The following is a 15,990-nucleotide window of genomic DNA, read 5'->3' on the forward strand; positions in this document are numbered from 1 at the left end:
GCTGAACAGCGAGTCAGCGCGCTACGAACACATGGTCCTGATTAGCGGTAACAAACTGTTTCGACAGTTAAAATAACGACTTATAAATCCTTTATTTATACATAAATTACAATTTAAAGTCAGGAATGTGTTCTTACGTAAGACAAAGTGGTATATTCCACTGCGGTGAAGGGAAAACTGTTGGTTTGCCACAAACACATCTTATTGCTAGAATACAGTTTCCATTTGTTGGTACGATCCCTGGATTTCGATGTTGTGAAATGTGGTGGTGGTGTGGGGGGTCTCAGTCCTTCAAAGGTTTTGGGGTTACCAGGGCCTGGCTGTGGGTGGTGTAGGCCTGGTAGGGTTAACAGGGTGGTGGGTTGGGTAGATTGCGTGTAGCCCTGGTGGGTGGTGTAGGCCTAGTGGGTGGTGTAAGCGTTTGTGGCTGGTGTAGGCCTATTGGGTGGTGTAGGCCTGGTGGGTGGTGTTCTCCTATTGGGTGGTGTAGGCCTGGTGGGTGGTGTTGTCCTATTGGGTGGTGAAGGCCTGGTGGGTGGTGTAGGCCTGGTGGGTGGTGTTGTCCTAGTGGGTGGTGTAGGCCTGGTGGGTGGTGTTCTCCTATTGGGTGGTGTAGGCCTGGTGGGTGGTGTTGTCCTATTGGGTGGTGAAGGCCTGGTGGGTGGTGTAGGCCTGGTGGGTGGTGTTGTCCTAGTGGGTGGTGTAGGCCTGGTGGGTGGTGTTGTCCTAGAGGGTGGTTTAGTCCTAGTGGGTGGTGTAGGCCTGGTTAACAGGGCTGCTTGCCCAGGCTGGTCGGCAGGTTGTGGGTGGTGTAGTCTTGGTGGCCTGGTTAACAGGGCTGCTTGGCCAGGCTGGTCAGCAGCTTGCCGTGGGGGGTCTTGTAGAGGGCGGTGAAGGCCCCGTGGCTCAGCGTGCCGCGGCCGTCCTCATCGACCCCGCCCATCAGGATGTAGTCCGCCCCTGAGGGAGAACGAGTGTTAGCTCACACAGCGCGGGGTCCAGAGAGGCTCAAAGGCCTCCCAGCATGTTAGCATAGCATCCTGGTGTGTAAACAAAGCCTCCTAGCATGTTAGCATAGCATCCTGGTGTGTAAACAAAGCATTCCGGCCTGTTAGCATAGCCTCCTGGAGTGTAAACATAGCCTCCTAGCATGTTAGCATAGCATCCATATTGTGTAGACATAGCCTCCTAGCAGGTTAGCATATTCTCTGGCCATGTTAGCACAGCCTCCTAGCAGGTTAGCATAGCATCCTGGTGTGTAAACATAGCCTTCCGGCCTGTTAGCATAGCCTCATGGAGTGTACGCATAGCCTCCTAGCATGTTAGCATAGCGTCCTGAAGTGTAAACATGGCTTCCTAGCATGTTAGCATAGCATCCTGGTGTGAAAACATAGCATCCCGGCCTGTTAGCATAGCCTCCTAGCATGTTAGCATAGCCTCATGGAGTGTAAACATTGCCTCCTAGCAGGTTAAAATAGCCTCCTAGCATGTTAGCATGCCCTTAACCCCTAAGCATAGCCTCCAGGTGTGTTAGCTTGCCCTCCTAGCGCGTTAGCCCCCGCGGCGCGGCCGTACCTTTCCTCAGCACCGGGCACTTCCTGCACTGCGCCACCATCTTGACGGTGCGGGCAGCGCCCTCGGTGACGGACAGACGGCCCTCCTTGTAGGTCCTGATGAGGGTCACGCTCACGTGCACGGACCCCCGGGGCCCCGGGGTCAGGGCCGTGACCTTACCCGTCAGCACTGAGGAGGGGGAGGGGGGGGGGAGGAGGGGGGGGAGGAGGGGGGGGGAGGAGGGGGGGGAGGGGGGGAGGAGGAGGAGGGGGAGGAGGGGGAGGAGGAGGAGGGGAGGAGGGGGGGGAGGAGGGGGGGGGGGGGAGGAGGAGGAGGGGGAGGAGGAGGGGGGGGGGGAGGAGGAGGGGGGGGGGAGGAGGGGGAGGAGGGGAGGAGGAGGGGGGGGGGAGGGGGAGGAGGGGGAGGAGGGGGAGGAGGAGGAGGAGGAGGAGGGGGGGGAGGGGGGGGAGGAGGGGGAGGAGGAGGAGGGGGGAGGAGGGGGAGGAGGGGAAGGAGGAGGAGGGGAGGAAGAGGGGGAGGAGGGGGGGAGGGGGAGGAGGGGGGAGGAGGAGGGGGGGGAGGGAGGGAGGAGGAGGGGGAGGAGGAGGAGGGGAAGGAGGGGGGAGGAGAAGGGAGGAGGAGGAGGGGGAGGAGGAGGAGGAGGAGGAGGGGGGAGGAGGAGGAAATCTTTACATTCAGAGCATTTAGCAGATGCTTTTATCCAAAGCGACTTAGAATAAGTCCACTTGTCAGCGGAAAGAGAAACAACAATATATCTCTGTCGGTACAGTAAGGATGTTCATAGAACCAAGTGCCAAGCACTAACCATCACTAGGTTAACCCCCTCCCTGTATACAACAGGGATAGCTAGGGTAAGATGCTACACCATGCTAAGCACTATTCTTAAAGGTTGGGTATGGAATTCGCTTTTTTGGCCATTTTTGCTAAATTACTTGAAATCCTTATCATAACCCGCTTACAGTCACTGAGTTAGAAGTACTGACATGAAAATTAAACAAGTCAATCATCTGTGGAACGGGCAGGGCTCGAAAAACTCCAGCCAATGATTTCCAGACCCACCGAGTGGCATTGGACAGTAAGTACGTCAATCAAACGGTCGTACTGCACTCCCCCCTCCCCCGCTCCCCGTGCGTGACCCCTTCGTGCACGTACTCAAAGCTCGTGACCCAGAGCAAGCTTCTGTTTGTTGTTATCCTGCGGTAGCTACTGGAGCTAGCTAACTCGGTAATGGCTCGCTCTCGCGCATCTGTGTTCGCTCGTGCATGATTGCGCGTCCATGTACTTGGAATGGGTGGAGTCAGAGTCAGCGTGGAAGGAGAGGGGGTAGGACCATTTGAGTTGTTTATTTTCAAAATCTGCTGGCGTTTCGCAAATCCCATACCCAACCTTTAAGTGCAGGGACATAAAACAGACAATAAGTGTGATGTAACTACAAATAATAGGAATCACTAAAAAGTAATTTGGTTAACTACACAAGTTCTACTACACAGGCACGTTACTTAAGAACTGCGTAGTAAAGGGCAAAGTTGAGTGCATAGTTAGTGCGAGTATTATCTCAGAGGTGTGACATCACTGCATTCAGGTGAAATGATCGTTTGGAACCCGTTGGGTTTTGAATTTGATTGGCTGAAGTTAAATCAGTGGGAAGTGGATTGGTTGGGCGGTGACTCCGCTCGTCTGTGATTGGCCAAGGAGGGACTCACCAAATTCGCTGGCGCAGTAGCTGGTCTTGATGGTTCCGTCCCTCTTGCAGGCCTTGGCACACAGCGGGTTCCCCATCACTAGGACAGAGGACAGACACACGGTTCTACTGGGGGAACCGGCCCCACTCTCTGAGGCCGACCCCATCACTAGGACAGAGGACAGACACACGGTTCTACTGGGGGAACCGGCCCCTCTCTCTGAGGCCGCCCCCATCACTAGGATGACAGACACACGGTTCTACTGGGGGAACCGGCCTCTCTCTCTGAGGCCGCCCCCATCACTAGGACAGACGACAGACACACGGTTCTACTGGGGGAACCGGCCCCTCTCTCTGAGGCCGCCCCCATCACTAGGAGGACAGACACACGGTTCTACTGGGGGAACCGGCCTCTCTCTCTGAGGCCGCCCCCATCACTAGGAGGACAGACACACGGTTCTACTGACCAGCAGACATCAGTCTGTAATAAACAGACAGAGAGGACGGCCTCCACCACACCATCCAATAGAGAAGGATCATAGTGAATGTTCACACACACAGACCCACACAGAGTCTCACACACACACACACACACACACACACACACACACACACACACACACACACACACACACACACACACACACACACACACACACACACACACACACACACACACACACACACACACACACACGGCCCCTCCGTACCCGGTCTCTTCCCGTTCCCGGGTCTGGGGGCTCCGTTCAGGCCCGGTGTGACCCTGGTCCGGGTCCGGGGGGGCTTCACCCCCCTGGGCTTCACGGTAGTGGTGGTGGTGGTGGGGGCGCGGGTGGTGGTGGGGGCGCGGGTGGTGGTCGTCCTGGTAACGGGCCGGTCCAGCCTGGGGGCGGAGTCGACGGCGGTGCCGTGGGGGACGGCGGTGTAGCTCGCCAAGAAGCCGTCGGAGGTCACGCTGAGGTCAGACACAAACTGGACCAGCAGCACGTTGCCGTTGGAAACCAGCGGCCTGGGGGGGAGGGGAGGAGGGGGGGAGGAGAGGATGAGGAGGAGTGGAGGAGAGGAGGAAGAGGGGAGGAGGGGAGGAGGGGAGGAGGAGGGGAGGAGGGGAGGAGGGGAGGAGGGGAGGAGGAGGGGAGGGGAGGAGGAGGGGAGGAGGGGAGGAGGAGGGGAGGAGGGGAGGAGGGGAGGGGAGGAGGAGGGGAGGAGGGGAGGAGGGGAGGAGGGGAGGAGGAGGGGAGGAGGGGAGGAGGAGGGGAGGGGAGGAGGGGAGGAGGAGGGGAGGAGGGGAGGAGGGGAGGAAAGATAGGGGGGAAACAGAAGAGGAGAAAGGGGAGATGAGATCAGAGCAGGAGAGGAGAATGAAGGAGAGGAGATGAGATCAGAGCAGGAGAGGAGAACGAAGGAGAGGAGATGAAAGGATGAGGTGAGGAGAGGAGGTGAGGGGAGGATGAGCCAGAGATGAGAGGCAGCTTTATTTCCGCAGGGTTGATGTATCATCAGATCTCCTCTGAGAGGAGGACCCGCCCCCGGATCGGTACTGACTCAGGCGCTCTGTCGCCGCAGAACTTCCCGATCAGTCGGGAGTTGTCTCTCTCCCCACCGTTGAAGAAGGCCACGTAGTCGAAGCGGCAGTAGGTGTCTGCCTCCAGCAGGAACTTATCAAACTTCACCATGATGACCTGACACACACACACACACACACACACACACACACACACACACACACACACACACACACACACACACACACACACACACACACACACACACACACACACACACACACACACACACACACACACACACACACACACAGTACACATGTACAATCAAACTTGAGTACTGCCTTTTCCAACCTGACCTCTGTTTGTGCCTTGTTTGACGCTACTGTGGGACCTCTGCCGTTATGCGTGGGGCCCCTAGTGCTCCCCTACCCCCCTGCAAGGAGGGACCCTCTCCTGAGGTCCTCCTCCAGGTTCCTTCGCTCTGTGTTCGGGGTAGATATCCCCTCACGTCCTACTTTAGTGTCGGTGGTGTAGGATGTGGGGCCTGCTCTTTGAGGCGTTCCTGTGATTCAGTCAACTGTCCCGACTCTGGTGCGTCGGCTCCACAGACGGGAGGCTGAGACCGGGAGAGGAGCGTCTGCGTGTGCGTGACGGTGGAGGTGTGGGTGGGTACCATGCCCGGGTCCACGGTGATGAGCCAGGAGCAGCTGGTCCCTGGCGGGTACTTGTTCATGGGCCAGCCGGGCGTGGTGATCTCTCCCTGGGCCTTGGTGATCCTCCCCCCGCAGAACTGTTGCTCTGGACTCGTTAAGGTGGAAAACTAACGTTAGGACTCGTTATGGTTAGGACTCGTTAAGGTTAGGACTCATTAATGTTAGGGCTCGTTAACTTTAAGACTCATTAACGTGAACATAAACGTCAGGACTCGTAAAAACGTAAAAACAACATATTTTCCCGCTAGTTTTTCCTCAAAATGATCAATATCCAAAGTTACATTTTTACTTATGGCGGCAATAACGCAGATCCATGCTGAGTTAATGTGCCACCTGTTGCAGCATGCGGTAACATCTTTCTTACCGTCAGCGGTGAGCGCGATGCCGCTGAAGTAGGCCACGAAGCCGCGGCCCTGGTTCCCGTCGTCGGAGACCATGTCCAGCATCAGGGTGTTGCTGGTGGAGATCAGCGCGCCGGGCCGGAACGTTCCACAGAAGCGCCCCAGCTTCTGCTGCATGTTGGAGTGGCCGTTGTACGCGTCCAGGTAGTCATAGCGACAGAGCGAGTCCGCCTCCAGGTCCATCACACGGAACGTCAGCATGACCACGTTGCCTTCGGGGACCTGGCAGTTGTAACAATTTAAATTTTTTACATTTTAGGGGATTCTGCTGAAGCTTTTATCCAGAGCGACTGACAACCAGGCAGAGACACCCCAGGCGACACCCAGCCCGTCAGGAGCATTCAGGGGGAGGTGTCTCGCTCAGGGACACATCAACTACCACAAAGCTAGGAGGAGCCGGGGATCGGACTAGCAACCTTTCGGTTGCCCCCTAACCCATTCTTAAATTTAGGGAATTTAGCGGAAGGTTTTACCCGAAGCGACTGACAACGGCTCACACACACATTCATGGCGGAGACAGCCAGCGGTCGACGCAGTCCGGTGAGGCGTCACCTGACTGCGTCGCACTCAGAGACAACGAGGGACACTCAGCTCGGAGGAGCCGGGGATCGAACTAGCAACCTTTCGGTTACAAGTCAACCCTCTCTACCTGCTAGGCTAAAGTGACGTCCTGCACGCCGGAGGGCAGACAGAGAGCTGGACCCCAGGGGGCGGACCCCAGGGGGCGGACCACCGGGGGCGGACCCCAGGGGGCGGACCCCAGGGGGCGGACCCCAGGGGGCGGACCCCCGGGGGCGGACCCCAGGGGGCGGAACCCAGGGGGCGGACCACCGGAGACCCACCGTGATGCGCCAGGTGCACTTGCTGTTGGGTTTGTAGTAGCTGGGGAAGTCCTCACTGCCCACGAAGCCGGAGTCCGACACCAGGTCACCGCCGCACTGGAAGACCGGCCTGGAGACGGGAGGTCACGGGGTTCAGAGGACGACAGACACCGTCAGCACACCCCGGGTAGAGCGGCGTTAGCTTGTGGTTGGGTTCTGCTAGGTTGGGTTTTTGTGGTACCGGTTGAAGACCCAACAACAAATAGCTTAGCAATAGAAAATAGGATAATTTCCAGACCCATGTATATCTTTATAAATCCCTAAAACTAAATTAAAGTGTGTTCATAATCCATGAGAAGGAACCTAAAGGAGGGATTGTTGCGATCCATAAATGTAATCGATTACTTTAATACGCAAATGTGATATATATTACTTTAATATTCAAAGGAAATATACTAATTTAAACTTTCTTTGTGAGGGTGAGGTGATATTGTGATATATGAATAATAACCCTCTTGCTGGGTAAGGTAGGATATAGTTGATATCTGTTATAACTCTGATATGATCTGTTTCATCAGTATTACTACACTCCCCTGGGCATTTGCACGTTTTGAGATAGGCCTACATTCCTGCCGTCACAAATAACTAATAACTAAATCACTGGAATGACTCGAAGAATTCTAGGAATATTGCAACTCTCAGCAGAAAGTAATCTACTATACTTCACAAGAGCGTTTCTTGGAAGCCACAGGAGATGGACGAGTGGAATTACTGGAACTTTCCACAGCCTCTGGTCTGGCTAACTTCAGACACATCATTAGCATCACTAGGTCTTCCAACGTGGGTCAAAATAGCCTCAAATATCCAACAGTAAGCTGCATTCCTCCAATATTACCTCATAGTCGTCACGCCGTTTCATGCGGTAATGAGACAACAAAACACTAAGACTTGTTTACTCTGAGTCCCGAAGGACAGGAAACAGACTATTGAAAGAAACAGATCGCTCGCCAAAAACATCCCCTCAGAGTAAACAAAACAGTAAGTCTTGTTTACTCTGTGTCTCAAGACGGCCCCATGGGCAGGAAACAGACTATTGAAAGAAACTGATCGCTCGCCAAAAACCTCCCTCAGATATTTTATGTCGGCATAAACGCTGCTCTCCAATCTGAGGCTGGGGGCTAAAGCAGGACGGGGTCAAGAGTTAGGTTCTAGTATCTCACTGGATTAGAAAGCTTGTGTTGCAATACTTCCAGTGTCTTATCTCTACATCTACTGAGGTATTTATGGTGTTGTGGGAGATGATCTTAACGTATCATTAGACCCACTGTCGGCTTCAGCAGGACAGAGAGCCGAAAAGCAGTAAATCAGAGGCTGTGGTTCAGACAAACTGAAGCTGCGAGCGTCTATGCAGACCAACTCTGTCCCTCACGCAAAGAAACGCTCACTAACTGAAGCAGCAGAAAGGGAGAAATGCACTTGGCCCGTTAGGCTTCAAGGAAATCGGTCACGAAGCACGATTTGAAGAATCTTTGCTGCTCGTCCAATATTGATCTCCGGCTCGTTACAGTTGTTGATGTAGAAAGGTTGGGAGCGATCAGAAAGCTCTGGAACAAATCCGAACTTCCTGAATGCGTGCCATATCTGAGGCACATGAAATCCTTCAGCGTAAACATTCAAACAAACGTTTCTTTCCTAGAAAAATACTTCTCAACCAGAGTAAAGAATAAATAATTATAAACTTCAGGGCTGGCTGTGTGGGACGCGACTCTTTGAGCCAGGAAAACAGACCCCACAGGCAGAATAACATCTGGAAACATCTGGGTCAACTCTGAGTCACGGCAGCTAGAGCCTGACTCGCTCAGCGGGTCCAACAACAACAGCAGCAGGCAGCGACGCCGACCACACCACGGACCAGGGGGACAGACAGACAGACAGACACACAGACACACAGACACACAGACAGACAGACGGACGGACACAAAGACACACAGACATGCAGACACTTAAACACAGAGGATGTGAGTGGGTTTGTTAGTGTGTGTTTGTTTGGTTGTGTGTGTATGTGTGTGGTGTGTTAGTTTGTGTGTGTGTGTGTGTGTGTGTGTGTGTGTGTGTGTGTGTGTGTGTGTGTGTGTGTGTGTGTGTGTGTGTGTGTGTGTGTGTGTGTGTGTGTGTGTGTGTGTGTGTGTGTGTGTGTGGTGTTTAGTTGTTCTGTGTGTGGTGTGTAGTTGTGTGTGTGTTGGAGGATGGTGGTCTTTGGTCTTCATCGTTATCGTCTGAGGCCATGATACGTTTATTAAATCTTCTTCACTATTTATCATCTAGCGGAACAAATCCCACATAGCGTCTACAGCGGCTGTCCTTTGAGGTACGTGCCACTAATGAGCAGGTAGGGGTTAGGGTTAAGGGTGAGGGTTAGGGGGAGGGTTAGGGTTAGGGTCAGGGTTAGGGGGAGGGTTAGGGTGAGGGTTAGGGGGAGGGTTAGGGTGAGGGTGAGGGTTAGGGGGAGGGTTAGGGTGAGGGTGAGGGTTAGGGTTAGGGTTAGGGTTAGGGGTTAGGGTGAGGGCTAGGGTTAAGGGTTAGGGTCAGGGTTAGGGGGAGGGTTAGGGTGAGGGTTAGGGGGAGGGTTAGGGTGAGGGTGAGGGTTAGGGGGAGGGTTAGGGTGAGGGTGAGGGTTAGGGTTAGGGTTAGGGTCAGGGTTAGGGTGAGGGTTAGGGTCAGGGTGAGGGTTAGGGTCAGGCTTAGGGGTTAGTGTGAGGGTTAGGGTTAAGGGTTAGGGTCAGGGTTAGGGTTAGGGTCAGGGTTAGGGTCAGGGTCAGGGTGAGGGTTAGACAGTCACCTCACCTCTACAGTATGCCTCCTCATCCCACCCCCTAAGGCGCTGCGATCGGCCTGAGGAGCCGTGTGAGTGCGATGCCTGGAGGTTCCTATCTGAATGGAGGGTGGAGGTCCTCACCTGGTGAAGTTGCTCTGCTGGGCGCGGGTCGCAGCCAGGAGCCATGCAGCGCTGAGGTACAGCAGGAAGGAGCGGGCCATCAACACACACCCGGGACGATCCATGATGCAGAGTCCTCAGCGAGCTACAGCACACTGCAGAGGAGACGTTGGGAGACGGAGGGGAGACGAGAGGGAGGAGGAGGGAGGGAGAGAGGAGGGGAGGCTTTCTGGAGAGGGCGGAGAGAGAGAGAGAGAGAGAGAGAGAGAGAGAGAGAGAGAGGGCTGTAGACGTTGGTGAAAGTTCTCGATCGTGGGTAGGAACGGTTCAGGGAGGAGGGACTGAGAGAGGGAAGTGAGTAGGAGTTTGAGAGCGGGGGTGAAGTTGTTGGAAGAGAGGGACCGAGAGAGAGGGATCCTAACAGCTCACCGCACACAGCAGGGGGGAGACGATGGGGGGTGATTCAGGCGGGGGGAGGGCGGTCGGTGAAGAAACGTATGATTAACACCAGATGGCTTCCCTCCCCCATACCAACCCTGGACCCAGGGCCGGCCAGAGGGGCATCCAGGGAGAGAGGGGGTCTGAGGAGACCTTTAATCTCCTCCAGAGGGATCGCTAACGTCTCTGGTCTGGAGGCATTCCTCCAGCATTAGGACATTTCACAATGTGGCCGACTATTACCGCATCAATCGGGGGTATTTTGACCGTTTCCGGAGGTTTTCGGTAACGTGGTTGAATAGTGCTTGTTGGAGTGTGTGTCAGTCCTCCGGTCGGGCTTGGGGGGGGGTGATGGTGTGTGAGGGCTGGGGGGTGACGGTAGGTCAGGCCTGGGGGGTGATGGTGGACCGGGGGGGGGGGGGTGAAGGTGTGCGGGGCCGCGGGGCTGACGCGTGTGCAGGTGGAGCGACGGCGCCTGGAGCCTGCGGGGCTGTGAAGCCCAACATGTCCGGGCCGCGTCTCCCCCGCATTCCTCCAGAATAAACTCATAAAGCAACAACAGCAGACCCTCGTGTTACACTGTAATCTGAACCCCAACGACCACATCGTGGACTCATGAACCCCGGGGGGAACACAACCCGCCAAGGGGAGCCACTCTCAAGTACCAGAGCGTTTGGAGTACCTCTTACACCTTTTATTGTATGTTTTACGTCCTGGCACTTAAAAATAGTACTCTGCATAGTGTAGCATCTTATCCTAGCTACCTTTGGTGAATACGGGGAATGGGTTACCCTAGTGATTGCTAGTGCTTGGCACTTGGTTGTCTGAACATCCTTACTGTACCGACAGCGATATATTGCGTTTCTCTTTCTTTTGACAAATGGACTTATTGACTCTTTGGGTGAAAGCGTGTGAGGTCAGTGGTTCAGTGTGGTCTCCCTCTGGGACGATGGCTCTGTGCTGAGGACGCGTCTGCTGAGCTGAACAGATGGAGACGTCCGCAGGGAGAAGAGCCACAGCTGGGGGGGCTGGATCCAGACAGAGGAGGTCTGGGGGTCTGGCTGCTCGGGGAAGTGCCGGCAGACCACTGAGGTCTTTAGGAAGGATTTTACCAGATTTATGTTTTTGGAATATTCATATTTTTTGTGTTGAAGACACAAAGGCTGCTGCCTGCCGACTTAAGTCTTTCAGATAATGTCCAAGAAGGAGCATATAATCCCCTTTCAAAATGAATTGAAATAACAATGTATTGTAATTTTGGGGTTAGGAAAAAAAGAAATCGGATTTGAAGGGTTGACTAAACTGCTTGAAAGTTAATCAAATAACATCAATGAGATAGACCTACGATAATAATACAAAGGTCGAAGAAAAAGAGGAGCGCAAATAGATCATAAAATACCCCAAAAAATCTTGAAATCAGTAACGAAAAATCTGAAGTCCAACAGAGTTAAAGTATTGGACGTGTTGGTGCGTTAGATCCTGTCCATGGGGAGATCAGATTAAGGTCAGACGTGTTCAGTGCGAACCGGGTCTGACCAGATAGAGAAGGAATGTGTGTGAGTGTGAGTTGTGTGTGTGTGTGTGTGTGTGTGTGTGTGTGTGTGTGTGTGTGTGTGTGTGTGTGTGTGTGTGTGTGTGTGTGTGTGTGTGTGTGTGTGTGTGTGTGTGTGTGTGTGTGTGGGGTCTGACATTTAAACCAAAGGGGAACCGGACATTCCCGGCACCCGGTTCTCCTGCCCAAACCCCGGAGAACGGAGTCACACATTCCTCTCAGACATCATCGGAGGAAACAGAGTGTTTATGTGTTTGTGGGCGGTAGATTGATTGTGCGTGTGTGTGTGTGTGTGTTGGGGGGGGGGGGGGATCTGTGGGTCTGGGTCAGTCAGCCCCCCCACAGAGACCTCACTCACATACAAATAGCACGGCAGGAGAACGTTCTAGAACGCCTACGATGTTGTTCTAGATCTAGAAGAGGTTTAGGTGCGTTCTAGAACATTCCGATTCCGAATCCAGAACCTTCTCGAAAGTTCCACAGTGCCAAAGTTTGGCAGGCAGGCTACAGCATGCATAGTGGACCGTACCATCTGCAGACGGGAGGGGACACACATCTACGATAGCAGGCAGAGTGGACCGTACCATCTACAGACGGGAGGGGACACAACTACAATTGCCGGCAGATTGGACCGTACCATATGCAGACGGGAGGGGACACGTCTACTGTGAACGTTATTCTCCTCTCTCCACGCGCATTCTTTGTGGCCAAGATGCTAAGAATAACTCAGATGTCAGAAGGGAAGTTTGGAAGATTAAGCGTGTAAGAGTAACAATTAAACAACATGGACTATATTCTGACAGCTCAAATTGGTGATCAGTATAATCAGTCTCGACAGCGCCGAACCACGACTGGTATAAGCTTTTGTTTCGAGGGGCTATAGTTATAAACGCTGGGTTAGGTTTTAGCTCTGGTTTAGTGAGGTGAAGAAATTCCTTCCTTTCCGAGTCAGGGATGAAGATACTCTATGATAGGTAGTCGGAGTCCGGCTTTCCCCTCCAGAAAGGACACAGTTAGTATTGGGGTACAGTAGTACTTGGGACCAATAATTGACATTTAAAATCACATGAATTATAGTTAAATAACACGACGCAATTAATCCATAATAAAACAGGAGCGGTGGTGACACCTGGCGGCCGTATGGTGTAACTGCGATGAGTCATCTCAGGGGGCGGGGCTTAGACCCTGCCGCTAATATGGAGCATACACAACTGTGTGTTACGGTACGAACGAACACGATTTACACCGCTGCCGTTATTTTCGGGATTGATAATGTCTTCATTAGTAGTGCCTTAGTAGTAATGTCAAATTTCAGCGCGTCAAGTAATACCGGCATTTAGTTTTTTACCGTGTTTGAAGGACCTCCAATTCGTCGGCTTCACCGGGAGGTGGCGTCGTGGCAACAGCTCGAGATGACGTCATTCAGCAACAGCACATATTATGTCACCAAAACGTGTGTCAAGATACGTTAATGTTTTGAACATTGTTCCTCGTGCTTATTTTGCGTATCTCACGCACCCTACCTACCTGTGTGTGTGTGTGTGTGTGTGTGTGTGTGTGTGTGTGTGTGTGTGTGTGTGTGTGTGTGTGTGTGTGTGTGTGTGTGTGTGTGTGTGTGTGTGTGTGTGTGTGTGTGTGTGTGTGTGTGTGTCACAGCATACACAAAATAAATCACACGTCCAAAGTATTTTTTTCCAATATACATATATTTCATGATGTTCATCAATATAATAACACATTGATAGATTTACACTACAGTTATTTTATGTACTTCTGTTTTTCAATTAAATTTCCACTCATTTACACAGACGCAAACTCCTTGACGTTCTAATCCCATATCAAATGACAGCACAATAAATCTATCGATATAAAACCAAAAGATAAACTAATAACAAAATAAAGTCTGGACTGAGCACATTGCCGGCGGCCCCTGGGTCCGTCCCTCCTGATAGGCCCAGGAGCCGGGGCCAACGCGGGCCCCTGGCCCCACCAGTCCCTAAGAAAACTAAACAGCCGCTTCTCCAGAAGAAAATAATAAAAATGTTTTTTTCTATCGGTATTGATATTGGATACGGGAGCGACCGTCGGACACGAACCACAGAATCACTCGGGGCGTTCTGGACGGCGGTTAACTCAGTTCCCTCCGCCGTCGTCCCACCGTCGTCCCACTCTGTTCTTGGCGTTCACCAAACAGATCATGGAACGTGGAGCAAAGAAAAGTCATATGTGGGGGTTCGTTTTTTATAATTTCTTTAAAAATAAAAGTTGATTTCTAGGACATTGTATCTTGAATGGCGACCCTCTCCGGGGGAATCAGAGACTCGAAAGGGTCCCTCCTTAGGCTGCGTCTCTGCCATGAGGGGCTAGTGGTTAGCCTTAGCCTCTTTATTATGCTGTTTGTCCCCCCCCTCCCTCTGTGCTTTCAAACCAAGCTCTCAATGTGCACCTCATAATCTGGACTAACACGGCCATCGCCCCCCCCCCCCATGAGTTAAACACAGCCTTTATCGAGATCTCTGATCCGTTTTCCCGGAGAAGACGACAACACGCTTACAACATTTAGCCCAACGTCGTGTTTCCCGCCAAAAACCAACCAAACTAAACAAAAACGACAAACAAGTGCTGTTGTGTTCGAATACGCACACTTCTCCTCTCACAACCTGACAACACACCAAACGAAAACCGAAAAGTAACACGACCGCAAAGAGAAGGACTTCTGCGTCGTCACGGCGACCGCGCAAAGGTCGCTGGTGGACGGACGGACGTACGGAGACACACGGCGGTCCTACCCCAATCCGTAGGGACGCCAAGTCGTCTGATTCCACTGGGACGCTCCCGCCGCTGCGGACGGCTGGAACTGGGACACGTTATATATATATATATGTTATATATATATTCATACCAGCAAAATCAAACGGTACAGGTTTGCCTTTGGAGCTGAATCTTTTGTTAGCTTGGTAATAACCTGAAGAGCTGGGCTCTCCGGCGCCACTAAACCCCGGTACAACACCACACGATACAGATGTTTTGCAGCTGTTTTTGTAGTTTTTTTTTTTCTAGTTTTTAATCTAACATCTAGAGTTAAAAGTCACACACGTCTTTTGATTTGAAAACACTCGCGAGCACTATGGAGACACGGAACAGAAGAAGAGTTGTGCTATTATCGGGTACAGGATCTCGTTAGACGCCCTATCGAGGACCTCCCGACGCTCGCGTCCTCGCTCCCGGGAGCCTTTATCGTTGGGGTTTCACCTTGCATATGTCAAAGGGCACGTTGAACTACCGTCTGCGTGACATGTCGCCTGTAAGGGTTAGAAGGGCGGGTCGAGGTTCTCTCTACGTTAAGATCTCTCTTATGTTGAGGGGAATCTTCAAAAGTATCCTTATTGTATTCTTTATATTCTTGAGAGTTTCCCTTTGACTTGTTTTTGATGGCAAATGGCAGCATAAGCATAAAAAAATCGGGTCTTTGGTTAAAAATAGCGATAACGTTCCTCACCCAGAGAGGGGCGGAGCCCCGGTCTGTCTGTCCGTCAGGCCTCTAAGCTCGGCCCCTCCCCCTCCCCCGGCTACTTAGGTTGCCATGGAAACAAACACGCCCTTAGCGGTTAAGCAGCCTAATCTGTCGGGATAAACCGGGGATATTCCCAAAGGCAGGTGGAGCTACAACTACTGAACACACACACACACACACACACACCACACCACACGCAGGTACACACACACACACACACACACACGCACGCACGCACGCACACCCCGGAGGTGCATGTCTTGCAGCCCGTAGACAGAAGGAGCAGTGGATAGAGAGAGTGGTGGGTCCGGCAGCACGCGGCCGGGGGCGCCCCCCCTGGTGACAGCAGGGGGCGCCCCCCCTGGTGAAAGCAGGGGGCGCCGCCCCTGGTGACAGCAGGGGGGGCCCCACCTGGTGACAGCAGGGGGCGCCCCACCTGGTGAGGCGCCGGCTTGGTGCTCTGGTTCAGTGAAGATGTGTGAGACCTTAGGAAAAGTTTGGAAAACCGATAACGAAGAGTGTCCCCCAACAGGTCAGACGGACCAGACGTCTACCGAGGTCAGGTGACCGGACCAGGACGGGGGTCCACCAACAGAAATAAGTGCAACCTAAAAGGATAAGGGTCTCTCTCCCCAGATACTTGGCAGTGAATAACGCGCGGAGCTCAGTTACAAAAACCCGGCGGACGCCGCGACAGAACACCGCGAAGGACCGCCCCCCCTGCCGCGGCGCCTGCCTCACATAAAAATATACTATTATATAAATATAATCTATCGTACATAAAAAAGAAAAAAGGCCTTGACTATTGGGAGTAAAACTGAGAGAGAGACGCAAAGCGAAAGCAAAGAAAAC

The 15,990-nt window shown here is 52.9% G+C and overlaps 1 protein-coding gene and 1 long non-coding RNA gene across 4 annotated transcripts; both read right to left on the reverse strand.

The window, feature by feature from the left end:
• Positions 1–73: 73 nt before the first annotated feature.
• Positions 74–9,985, reverse strand: LOC132462129 (procollagen C-endopeptidase enhancer 2-like). 3 transcript variants are annotated; one of them, XM_060057740.1, is made up of 11 exons: positions 9,656–9,985; positions 6,721–6,829; positions 5,842–6,100; positions 5,438–5,562; positions 4,802–4,938; positions 3,967–4,265; positions 3,279–3,356; positions 1,576–1,743; positions 863–960; positions 731–799; positions 74–693 (listed from the first exon to the last, which is right to left on the reverse strand). In XM_060057740.1, exons 1-10 carry the CDS (start codon positions 9,757–9,759, stop codon positions 767–769), a joined length of 1,410 nt encoding a protein of 469 aa, XP_059913723.1. In that variant the 5' UTR covers positions 9,760–9,985; the 3' UTR covers positions 74–693; positions 731–766. The 3 variants fall into 3 exon arrangements, with proteins under 3 accessions (XP_059913723.1, XP_059913722.1, XP_059913721.1); XM_060057739.1 differs by having other exon boundaries at positions 74–799; XM_060057738.1 differs by having other exon boundaries at positions 74–960; positions 9,656–9,978.
• Positions 9,986–14,618: 4,633 nt separating this feature from the next.
• LOC132462132 (uncharacterized) lies at positions 14,619–15,670 on the reverse strand. Its single transcript, XR_009526726.1, has 2 exons — positions 15,550–15,670; positions 14,619–15,474 (listed from the first exon to the last, which is right to left on the reverse strand). It is a non-coding gene; the product is annotated as an uncharacterized LOC132462132 (long non-coding RNA).
• Between the last annotated feature and the right edge of the window lie 320 nt (positions 15,671–15,990).

Source organism: Gadus macrocephalus, chromosome 7 (assembly GCF_031168955.1).
Source record: "Gadus macrocephalus chromosome 7, ASM3116895v1".
Taxonomy (NCBI): Eukaryota; Metazoa; Chordata; class Actinopteri; order Gadiformes; family Gadidae; genus Gadus; species Gadus macrocephalus.